Here is a 12,701-nt window from a genome sequence, read left to right as displayed (position 1 = left end):
TCCATTTTACGAAAGGTCCCCCTTGGATTACCAACAAACATCAAGCCAAACAAGCTCATATCCATCACAAAGTCACAAGTTCATAGTAGAAACCTTGGAATTGCTTGTATGATCTTCTGCAATCTTATCATACACGGGATTTTTCTCAAGAGAGGATAGAGTTTCTGTTGGAAAATTTATTCTGTGTTGGTGTAGTCTAGTCGTAAAACACTCATCAACAGTACCCATTGAGAAAGGGTAACTAGAATTGATTGAAATAATTGATGAAAATAGAGTGCAATATATCCACTACAAGTTTAAAATAAGATAGAGAATTTTGGAAATAAGGAAACCCCAAAGTCACAAAAATAGGAGAGTATTAGGATGCAGTGGAGGTAAGAAAGTAGTAGAGTCGCAGAAGGAGTACGAGGATTTCTTTCTAGAGAGTTTTATAGACCTGAAGGGAATCAAAGAGGAGGTTAGTACCATGCAAATCCAAATATGAGATGGCACCAAGTTAGTAGTCAAAACAAGAACTTATTGATCATATCCAAATGTTAAGATCAAAGTTAACAAGTTGGATAGAATGTTAGTTGGCAGGCTCATCTCACCAATCAATTATATGATTGATAAACCCGATGGTGATATAAGATAAGAAAACCAGTGATATAGAGTTTGTGTTGACTTCTATGAGTTGAAGCATGCATCCATGAGCACTTCCCTATACCATTTACAAAGGAGATTTTGGAAATGTTATCTGATTGGGAGGCATTTTCATTTATAGATGGTTTTTCCATATACCATCTGTTGAGACATGGACCAGCTAGGACTTGAACCTAGGACCTTCCATACGCTACTGGAGTGCTCTACCACTGAGCTACTGGCCCCTCTTGGACCAGTCCATCATCGGTCCGGGTGTGGCTTATTTCCAACACCAACAACCCCCTTAAGCCACATTTCTCGTGTGCTTGGGGCTCCTAGCCTGGACCTGGCTCTGATACCATGTTGAGACATGGACCAGCTAGGATTCGAACCTAGGACCTTCCATACGCTTCTGGAGTGCTCTACCATTGAGCTACTGGCCCCTCTTGGACCAGTCCATCGTCGGTCTGGGTGTGGCTTATTTCCAACACCAACACCAACACCATCAAGTCAAGATTTAGAAAGAGAATAATCCCAAAACCATCTTTGCCACATATTAGGGGTCATACATGTAAAATGTCATGCCATTGGGATTTAAAGTGCCCCAATAAATGGTGAATGCATTTAGGGAATTTATACTATTTTGTAAAAGCATGCTGAGATGATTGGACTTTTATGGGTTCTTGAAAGACCATGCATAGGTATTGAGACTGATATTTGAAAGGTGTAGGCAGTCAGGGTTAACGTTGAATTTTGCAAAATTTCTTGTTTGCTTCATTTACTATGTTGTTAGGGCATATTATGTGCCAGAAGTTTGATGTTTGATCAACTCAAAATTGTTTTTATTTTACTCCTTCCTACAAAGACTTAAAAGGACTTGTGCTTGGTTACACAGGATCGTATAGAAAATCCAGAACTATCCAAAATTACATCTCCAACTGAGTATATTAAGGAATAAAATACACTGAGTGGAGCAAAGAATGCCAAGCTATGTTTGAATGTCTTAGAACAAATTGGCTAAGAGGTTAATTCTAGTATTCCAAATTAGTCTTAAGCCTTTCCATGTACATGTGAAGGCATCAAGGATAGCAGTTGGTACATTGTTGGCATTGTCAGTTGGATCATCTCATCTCATTTACAAGTTGCTAATTGATATAAAAGGTAGTTTTGATAAAGGTATGCATTGTGTGTAGAGCACAAGATAAGATACTAGCAATATTTGGATAAACTGCATCACTTATAAAAGATTGACAAAATAATTTTTGTTTTAGTTAGCATATGGGTTGGAGGCATAGGTACTTATGGACCGTGCTTCACCAAATTTGAGGCTATGGGTGATTAATGAAGATGAATCATTGAAACAAAGTATAGTAGACTTGATGAGGTTAGATGAAAAGAGATTCATTGCAGATTACAATCAAATGTAGGAGAGGAGTCACCAAAAAGTAAGGCAAACAAAAATTGTAAGACTAAGGAATTTCAACTAGGGGATTCAATGCTGCTGTGCAATAGTAAGTTCAAGTACCTATTAAAACTTAAGATTAGATGGCTAGGGCTATATATAGATTGTGTATCATCATCAGAGACAATGAAACTTAAATCATTATCAAACATCATGCAGAATGTATAAGTTTTCCACCATAGTAAAAACCAATTTTTTGAAACTAATAGAAAAAATGAAGAATGCAGTGAGCTAGGGTTAGGGCATGTTGAATTGATGATTTGCCAAGAAGGAATGCTCATAAACTATCCATGATGGCAAAGTTAATTAGCTTAAGTTAAAAAAGAGGACATTGAAGTACTATTTCTTGGATTTGTCAGGGATGTACTTGATGGTACCCTACAAAGTTGTGCACCATGAGGATATGAACTATGATATCCACATTCAACTTTGAGAGATTAATCCTACAGTGGTGGAGGATGATATATGTGCATTGGTGTAGCTTGATGCTAATTCCAATCAATTTGTTTGGAAGAGAGAAAATCGGGATTGTCTTTGGATAAAGTCGGATGCATGGTTGGTGTTTAATTCTTCACCATGCATGAGAAGGCCCTGAAGGTGGTATGCAGTCAAGTTCATGGGAATATCATGCACATAGATCAACTGTTAGAATTGCCCCAAAAGTGATGAGAAGAATCGCAGGAATTTTAGATGTAGGGGAGGATGTAAACAAATAGAATTGAGGGTAGTGTTATGACAAAAGGAGTTATAGAGTTTGCAAGAATCTTGGGATCTCAAGGAAAAGTTGCACATCTGAGTAGCCCTCTATGAACAGCTAATGTAGATCCCAGCAAAGACCAAGTTTTACAACAGCTATGCACTCTTAGCATTTCTCTTACCATGTATTTTGTGAGGACATAGTCGGCACATGATGGAAGAAAGGTATGTCAAGAAGGAAAGTCCATATAAAGACAGATAACAAGCATGTTAGTATGGGAAAACATGGTTAGGTGAATGGCCACAGGAAGATAACTGTATCTTAGATATGTTAGTTCATATATATTAAGACCGATTTCTTTTTTGCGATGGACATTGACAATTTTATTTGTACATCCTTACAATCTGAAGAGGAAGGAGTCCCCACCTTCCTTATGAGGTCACAGATGATCAGGTACATGAGATTTGTGCCACAATGCAGACATTTCCACAAAATCTTATGGGTATATCTTGCCTATATGGGATGATGACACTCCGCAAGAAGGTCAGATTAGATTTGTGGATTTGGCAGAAGAGAAAGATATTGTAAGTACACATACTTCTCTAGATGGCTAGAAGCCTGAAGGTGCAGATGAAGCTTGAGGACTACAAATAATATATGTAATAAGTGCAACCCTACTACAAAGAAAACTAAGAGACTAGCAGCACCAATATGGCATCCAATGAGTTCCTCTTGACTAAAAATTTGAAGTGACACACTAGGCAGGAGATGAGGAGAATGGAGGAAGGAGGATCATCCAAAATCCAAAAAAGTCTAAGTGCAAGAGAAGGGTAGTATTTCTACTAGTTTCTATATGGAGGTAGTTACATGAATACAAATGAATGGTGGGAAGAGAATAGTTGAGCATGCACCAAATCTGCCACAGCCTAAGAAATAGAAGGGGAAAGCTGATATCTAGATAATGCATTAAGAGGCAAGGAGATCCTAACATGGATTGGTGGGTTAGTTCAATACTTTGCAAGTGGATCAGAAGAAGAATCAATGACAACATAGCTAAGTGTGCCTCCAGAAGAAGGGAAGGAAATACTGAAAGGACAACAAAACAATGACAAGGGAGAGGACAGCCCTGAGACAGAAGATCAAGTGGAGGAAGTAAAAGATGAAAAATTCTTGGAGCAAATGAACTGTATTGTCCATTATGCTATAAGTGCAGACTAGGTCATAAAATTTATAACATGCAATAGGAGTCAATATATTTATTTATAATTTTTCAATGCATTGTATTCATTTTTTGAGACTATGATTTCTTTTGTTTTTATTTTCTGCTTGATGCATTGTACCTTCTTATATTCTTTCTTATGCAGTTGGATTCCCTTCTCAGCAATTCAATTCTCAAGACCTTCAGTCAACACATCTTTGGTATATTATTTTGGGTAATCATTAACCATATTTTGTTTGCTTATGACACAGCGCTTGGAACTTTTTTGAAAATTAGCAAAGATGTATTGGATACAGGAAGTAAACTTGTTCCTGTAAGTATTAGTTTGTGGACGTCTTTAATTTTTATACTTTGGTACATGAATTTCTATATGGATTCACCATATCTATAGTCTATTTGATTTTTTTTTGCATTTTTAGTGTATCTTGGATTTAATACATTCATCTCAATGGTACCTTGATTCTTAATAGATATGACATGTTTATAACTTTTGATGTAGGAATCTGTGCCAAGACCTGTGGCTCGAGTAGGTGTGGCAATTGGTGGCTTTGTGGTGTTTTCATTTGTATTAAAGTCAGTCTTATCAACAGCATTTTTTATTCTGGTATGCCACTTCCTGCTTAGTGCATTGTTGTTAGAGTACTATGAAACTAATAAACTTGCCAATTTTGTGGTTTGTGATATTAAATGCTTTAAATTGTGTTAATTTTTTATTTTCTAGTATAAACTCTTCTGTTTGTTAAATAAATGTACTACATTGAAATACTATATAACATTAACTCAAACAGAACATGTTCTAACCATAATCTTCATGCAAGTTGCCCTACTCTAAAGATAAGAAATCTGAAAGTAAGCAATCATAAAAGTACCATTTTCTTGCAAGTAAACATTTTCTAATCATAATCTTCATGCAAGTTGCCCTACTCTAAAGATCAGAGATCTGAAAGTGCTTTTTTGTGCACGATCAATTTGAACTCTCAGATATATTTTATTTCTGAGTGGAAGTACAGATTAAGCTGTTTCCTTTGAGAGGTAACAGTCCTACTTAGAGCAAAAATATTATTTAGGAATCATGACTGTTCAGGTTAGTGAGGTTTCAGATTTAAATCACCTGACCGCAACCTTTATCTTTGATTCACTTGTGATCTCTCTTATCCTTGTTAGGGCGAGTTTGTATTAATAGACTCTTGCATGGTTAACCACCTCTTTATCTCTCTAACTGGCTTGTTTTTGCTCGATTCATGTTGTCAACTTGTCATGTACTACTTTGGAGTTTAAATGGGCTACTTGTTGGCTTATTTTATACCTGAATATAATATTTGTAGCTTTAATGCTATATGCAACACCATAAGTTAGTCAAGCAAGATATCATCCTTATGGATTTCTGAGGAAATTGGTTGAGAAATACTACTAATCAACTATTTTATGGAATCTTGCTAAAAAATTCTTTGTAGCATTTTGGAACAACTCATGAAATTCATTTTTCGGTAGAGCATTGTCAAAGTTCCCACTTAATTGTATTACATAAGTTCAAACTTATTTGTGATAAGCTGTGTCAGTTGATTGACCTTTTGAGCTCATGCTATCTGTATGCTGTTTGCCACATACGGGTAAACGATTAAATGCAGAAAGTAAATGCACAGAACATAATGGACATATATTAAAGAACCAGTTTCTGTATAAATTCAACAGTCCATGTACATCAAGTGCTTATAACATTACACCCAGATACGACTATGATGATGCCACTACGAAGGGAAGGTATGCAATATATAATACCCGAAGGGGTGTGACCAACCGTCGCGTCCAACTGCCCTTCGGGACGACTAACTAATTGACTGCCGTAACTCATTATTACCGACGACAACATAAACATAATATGACAACATAACATAATGATTATTCCCGGCAACATATGCATTAGGATATGGTCTCTTCTAAATCAACTATGAATAGGGACAGGAAGAAGGCCTCTATCAGTGAGCACTTAAAAATGAAATTGGGTAGGGTAGCGTTAAGTAGCTAAATCACTACTAATAAGGCTATGAGTATGACAAGATAAGACACTAAGTGTAAGTGGGTGATAAGTATAGACAATGGGGCATGCAATAAAATAAACAAAAGATGATGTGTAAGATAACAAGTATGGCAATTAGAGAAAGGACTAATGTATTAAATAATGTAAAGAAAGGCAATATGTCAACCAATTAAAAGACAAACATTAAAAAAGGTGGACGGAGGCAAGGATATACTGGGGAACCTGTGTCCATAATTATCTCTTCCCTCGACTAGAGCTCCCACATTGCAAGGTTTACTGCTACGATTAGAGCCATGAAAGGGAAGAGGTAGCTTAGCAAGTCAAATAGGTCCATATACCAATACCTTTTATCTTGATCTGCAGCACACCCTCAACTCTAAGTCTTCAACGTCTGTGCTATTGAATTCCTTTAAGTGATGTCCTCTTTTTCCTCCTAAGAAGGGATTTAGAATGCCATAAACGGATCTGCTGTAATCCACAAGGGAAAAGATGATTTCATGATTATTGTTTGAGATATTGCCAAAGTATTAAGGTATTAATAGGAAAACTGAGCCTCAGGTCCTAACTATAAAATGTTGTTGTCAATAGCCAGGATAGTGAGAAAGAGCTTAAACAACCAACACGTTGTGGCTGTTTAGGTGGGGCGAGGGTCCCACACAAAACACAAAGTAGCAGCTGTTTACTTTCAGCTGGCTAGTGAAGTCAGCCTTGTCCATAACCTAATTGTGGATCACCACCCATGGCTGGTGACATCAACCAAAGATAGACAATGAAATACTAGGGGCCTTAAGGTTACAAATTGGTTATATTTATAAATGAATATTTAACTATAAGTTTTTGTTTATATCCTACACTTCATTTATAAATATTTGTCCACAAGTTTGTGAGTGGTTCAGACCTCTAGGAGTTATAACAAAGAAGATAGTTCTGGAGGACCTCTTAAATTCAGACTGCCAAATTTTAGGATTTCAACCTTTTATGGTTTTAGGGTGACATGATGTTCATAGGTGTCTAAGTGTAAGATGTAGGAATGAAGGAATGTGAGTCATTCTAAAGACACCAAAATTATGACAATTGTGACAACAGTGGCTCTATTCGAGCCCACCCAAGTACCTATTGTGCGTATTGCACACCCATCCCCATCTTGGATAGGGACCCCTAGTTTGTGCCTGTCTGTCCTTGCGGAAGAGGAAGGGGATATGAAGGGTCAAGTGTTGCTAAAACCGAATTCGGCCTCTAGGGCCATATTGCGAACTTCAAACTCCCAAATTCATCTTAAACGCTAAGAATGTCATTGGCTTGCAAAACGATTTGAGGGGCCGAAACTTCAAAATCTCTCAAAAATACCTTTCAGGCCGAAGTTTGCAAAGTGGCCTATTTGGCCAAAAAATGCCCAAACTCACAAAATAGGGTTTCAGGCCGAAAATCGTTGACAATTAAAATCGCGCAATAGGGGGGGAAATCGCCGAAACTCAAAGTCTTCCATCTCGCGAAAAAAGCTCTCCCAACCCTGAAAATCGCAAGGTGAAAAGAAAGGCGTCATCTTTAAAAAACTTTGCAAAATGGACGAAATGGCCGAAAATGGATATCGCGGTGGAGGGAAGGCGTTTTAACTTTCAAGCATTTTCAAAACCCCTTCCAGCCCGAAAATGCGAGAATAAGAAACGTTAAATTTTAAAAAACTTTCAAAATCGCCCTTTCCAAGCCGAAAGAATTAAAATTCGGGCGTTAGGCTAAGTCGCATTTTAATCATTTGGTCCGAAAATCGCCAAATATAGTCAAACATTAAAATCTTAAAGAACTTTTCAAAAGGCCATATAGCTCGAATTTCAAGCATAAGATGAAAGGGCGTTAAACTTGAAACATTTGTGAAACGCCCCTCTTGCTCGAAAATCTCCAGGATGAGGTAAAAAGTTAAACTTTAACGTTTGCAATAAGTTTCTTCACCCCGAAATTGGGCAAGAAGGGTAAAATCACACATAACGTCCAAGTTTGCATTTTATGCAACGCCCAAGTTCGCATTTTATGCATTTAGGCCGAAATTCGGCGAACAAAGGCGAAATGTTAAAAAATTGAAAGTTTGAAAACTCGAAAGAAGGGCTGAATTTCGGGAAAGGTAAACAAAATGCAAAACTTAAACCCTTGCAAAAGTGCCCTTTGGGCCGATTTTTTGGGGGCCTAGGTGAAAACGCAATAGTCATTTTAGCTCGAAATTGGGCAAGCAGGTAAAATCGTTAAAACCAAGTTTGCGAAAGGTGCCTTTAGCCCGAAATGAAAATAGAGGCAAGACTTTTTAATTTTGTAACATTTCAAAGTAGCTTCCCAGCCCGAAAATTAAGTGGGCAAACATTGTGATTTTAAATAAAACTTGAATTTCCCCTGTTGAACCCGAAATTGCCAGGAATAACTAAATTCGCGGAAGGAGTAAAAGCGTTAAAACTTTGGAAATTTTCAAAATGACCCTCCAAGCCAAAATTGGCAAAATCACCATTTAGGCCGAATTTCAATACTTTAAAATGGCATTCCAAGCCGAAAATTACTAATGAATGGAGGGGCATTTTTCATTAAGTTTGCAAAATGGCTTTTAGCTCGAAAATGCCAATGCAGAAAGGGGCGTTAAAACTTAGATATTTTCAAAACCAACTTGTAGGCCGAAATTGAACAATAGGGCAAAATCACTATTTCGCCAGTAAGCCAAGAAGCTTTAATGGATTTAGATCGCCCAAACATCATTAAGACAGATCGAACTTCATATAAGAAGTGGGAGATTCAAAAGATACATCTCACAAAGAGCTTCTCAAGGCCCGAACCCCACAAGACGAAGCCGGACGTTAAAATTTAATGTTTGTTAAGTTAATTTTAGTTTTTCAAATTAATTTATTAAAGTGAAATCAGTTGTTTGCAGGTCGCACGACGTCATCAGAAGAACCAAGAGAAAGTTTGAAACAACAAAGCCAGGCGTTGAGCTGAAGAGCAAGATGCAAGAATGTGCTCCAAAAGTGCGAGATCTGAACCAAACATTGGGAACCGTGCCACTGAACAAAGATGAAGTCCACCACCGGGACCAAAGACCAAAGAACACTCCGAATGCTGCAAGTTTTTGCATTCTCGAGGAAAGTGCACAACTGGATTTAATTCCAAGAATTCAGTTTTAAATTGAAACTGCTTTATTGTAAAACTGCCTATGGGTCCCGCGCAAGATATTTTTGTCGACAGTTATGTCCAACTACTGGATAGACTCAAAATAATGCCAAAACAGTTGTAGGTAGTTGGAATTATGGTTGGTTGGATAACTGAAAATTGAATGGGCATGGGTTAAGGCTGCCAGCTTTTGGAAGGTAGATCAGGACCCTTGGATGCAGTCCATCCTAGCCTTCAATTCAAAATTGTAAATTCTATAAAAGGCAGAGGCCTTTCTTTTGTAAAGGGTTAGACAGTTAGAGTTAGAGGGTTAGATTTTAGAGTTAGAATAGATTAGATTTTAAGTAGAGCATAGAGATGTTGTAGAAATTGTTGTAATGGCAGCTAAAGCAAATATATGAACATTGAAGTATGGTGTTTGTTGTCTTTGTTTTAGTCTGTTTGCATGGTTTCTTTCAGCTGGTTAAATTTTAGAATGCAGAGATTTTAATGGTGAAGTGTAGAGGGGTATCTGATGCATTTCTGGTTCATACCATTGGGGGTCTGTTGATTGTAGGTCACCGTGCATGGTTAGTCTGAACCCAAACCGTGCTTAGTTCAACTGCAGGTGTTCGTCTTAGGCTGCGCCAGAATTGGGTGCCTAAAATGAGTGTCTCCGGTTTGAAAATCCTTCATCCCTTGGAGCTTGCACTGTTTTTGTCTAGTTGTGAGGGTATCTCTGGCGAAACAAGAACTGGTTTATCGAAATCTGTCTACCTGCTGCATCAGCTGTTATCATCCTTGTCCTTAGGCTTCCTGAACCCTTCCCTTTTGATTTTATTTCGTAGTCTGAAAATCACAGCAAACCACCTTGTTGCAAAACGTAAGACACCTTGTGCTCCCAGCAAATCACATCAACCACTAAGTAAATCCTGCAGTCAAGACCTGACAACCGAAACATTGAGGTAATCCCCATTGATCAATTAAAAACAGCACTAGGGATTTCCTTATTTCAAGAGAGGATAGGATTCTTAGTATTCTATTTTGCATTGGCCGGATAAAGTCATAGCAATGCGATTTCAGACACGTCAATAGTACCTTAATAACTATTATATCAATAATAGGAGATGCAAAGTGCCAACAAGTGAGGTGTATGCACTCAAATATTATCCAACATAATTTTAGTTTATGTTGAAGCTTCAGAAAATCTTCCTTACTAGAATGTTAACACTGTTTCTGTTGTATTATTGCTTTACTTAAGAAGCCGTCCCATGATATAGATAGGCCAATTTCACAGGGAAGGCTTAGAAATATTTCTAAACATGCAATATGCAGTGTGGGGGGCTGACAAACATTTCACAATTAAGATGTTCATTTCATTGAATTCCTATGTAATGTTTGTATCATAATAGGAAGATAATGAAATGCAAGTAATAAAACGTTATAATTCAATTTTTTTGTTTATTTTGCTGAAAAATGTGACAAGTAATCTGTGATATTTCTTGTTATTCTTGACAAATATGTTTTTAGCCCATACTACATTTGTTGCTTAAAACGGGCAAGTAGGTTGTGATTTGAAAAAAAAAACTTGACAAACATGTTTTAACTTGTTGGCTATATCAATTGCACTTCATCTGTTGCTTAATACAGGCTGTCATTGGAGTTATCTATTTAGCATTTATATATTTGAATAAGGATGAAGGCCCAAGGCGCAGCATTGAAGAGGAAGATGGTACAATTGATGAATCACTAGAGGAGGCAAGACGAATCATGGATAAATACAAGTAGTTTGTTATCGAGTATTTATGGAATATATGTTTATGCTGATTAAGTAATCTAAAAAGTAATAAAGAGTTGGAGAAGCACCCACAAGATGATCTCAGTATTTTGTTATATGATTGTATATAACTCGAACAACAATCCACCGGATTTCCATGTTTCTATTTATCTATTATTAGCCAAAACTGGAAATTCTCAAGGAGGTCAGTAGGAGTTTGAGAAGCCACAATAATATTCATTTATTTGAACTCAAATTTGGTATTAGTTCCATAGTTGAAGGAGATTGCTCATGAATAAACTGAAGCTCTTTTTTATTTACTTTGTTAAATTTACATGATTTTTTATGTGTTATGTACACATACAGACATACACATGCTCTCTGGCAAATGATCACTATTTACCTTTTAAGTATAGCTGTAGATTTTTAAAGTTGTTTCAAACGCTTGTAAAGATTTAGCACCAGAGGCATTGGCATCTCTAAGTCCTCTATATAAAGGAATGCCGATATGATTGGCTTCACTATAAATATTCATGGAAATTGTGGATGCTAAATGTGTACCTTTTGAATTAGGAAATTATGTTCATAAAATGGAATCAATATTGTGGGTAAGTTTTCTTTTCATATTTTCATTGTAATAATTAAAGTTCAGTTGATCTTAATGTGGATAGTTTGGGAGGGCTTGAGGTATTGTATCTATTTTCTAAGTCACTATTTAGTTAAGGCCAAGGATGTGAAGAATACACTAAATTTCGTTTGAACTTAGGAAAACTACTTCAGAGATAACCAAATTATAAATCACAAGAAATATTTGGAGGAGGTTAGTTGAATGCGAGAAAATTCCCTTCAAATGTAAGGTGGTCATACGTATTAACATCTTAAAATGAGAAAAGCAACACCAATGCAGAACACACCCATACAATAGTTGACATTAGTTTTCCACAGTCCGTATAGTATTCAAAAGATTGCTTGTGGAATCAGCTGTGTATGTTTTTGAATCAATAACATACACAATTGATTCATGAAGCAATATTTGGAATACTCTCATACAAACAAAGAACATTGGATCATAGAATGCAGTGCCAATTCAAGCTCTCCAACAGACAATCATCTTGCTCAAGCAACTTCTGAGCAAAAAGAAACAGAATAAATGACAAGCAATGTAAGACAAAAGACTCATGTTAAAAAACAAACTTCCCTTTCAAACCAATTTCAACTTCTCATTCAGCAAGTACAAGAGCTGTAATTACGTCTACAGGATATTGATGGTCAACATAAAACATGAGAAGCAAGCGCACCTGAATGACTAACTGTGCACTGTCAGTCTGTGCAGCGACCCTTTGATCACCAAATTAATTCATCCCATAGTGTCTTACAACGGGGTTGACCCTGAATGGGAAGTACCATATGATTTCCAAGACAGAAAATTGAAGAAACATCAGATGACAAGTAGTCCCCAACACTTAGCCTGAACACAAAGAATGTATGGAGAATAGAAAAATGCAAGAAATAACAAGCACTCAATGCGGGAAATTCGGCTATCAAGAAGGGCAAATTAAATTGTCAAAGTAAAATTATTGCAGTACAATTTTTTTTTCAAAGATAACTGAATCATTTCATTAAAGGAACTTTCAATAGCCGGCAAGCATCTAAGATAAAATATGAGGAATTGCATTTGAAGCAAAAGAAACAATAGAGCTTCCTTAAACTCAAAGCCAATTTCTATGCATAATCCATAAAATAATGACGATTCAGATGATTCCAACT

The 12,701-nt window shown here is 36.7% G+C and overlaps 1 protein-coding gene across 2 annotated transcripts in view; it reads left to right on the top strand.

Moving 5' to 3' along the window:
- LOC131031070 (uncharacterized) overlaps positions 1–11,250 on the top strand; it is a 53,329-nt gene extending 42,079 nt beyond the window's left edge. For both annotated transcript variants that reach the window (XM_057962094.2, XM_057962095.1), the window contains 3 exons: positions 4,251–4,312; positions 4,499–4,603; positions 10,808–11,250. In XM_057962094.2, the coding sequence (XP_057818077.1) occupies positions 4,251–4,312; positions 4,499–4,603; positions 10,808–10,945 (305 nt within the window). In that variant the 3' untranslated portion in view covers positions 10,946–11,250. The remainder of the gene's footprint in view (positions 1–4,250; positions 4,313–4,498; positions 4,604–10,807) is intronic.
- Positions 11,251–12,701: the final 1,451 nt, after the last annotated feature.

Source organism: Cryptomeria japonica, chromosome 5 (genome assembly GCF_030272615.1).
Source record: "Cryptomeria japonica chromosome 5, Sugi_1.0, whole genome shotgun sequence".
Classification (NCBI taxonomy): domain Eukaryota; kingdom Viridiplantae; phylum Streptophyta; class Pinopsida; order Cupressales; family Cupressaceae; genus Cryptomeria; species Cryptomeria japonica.
The sequence above is the reverse complement of the archived record's forward strand: the minus strand, read 5'-3'. Positions and strand labels throughout refer to the sequence as shown.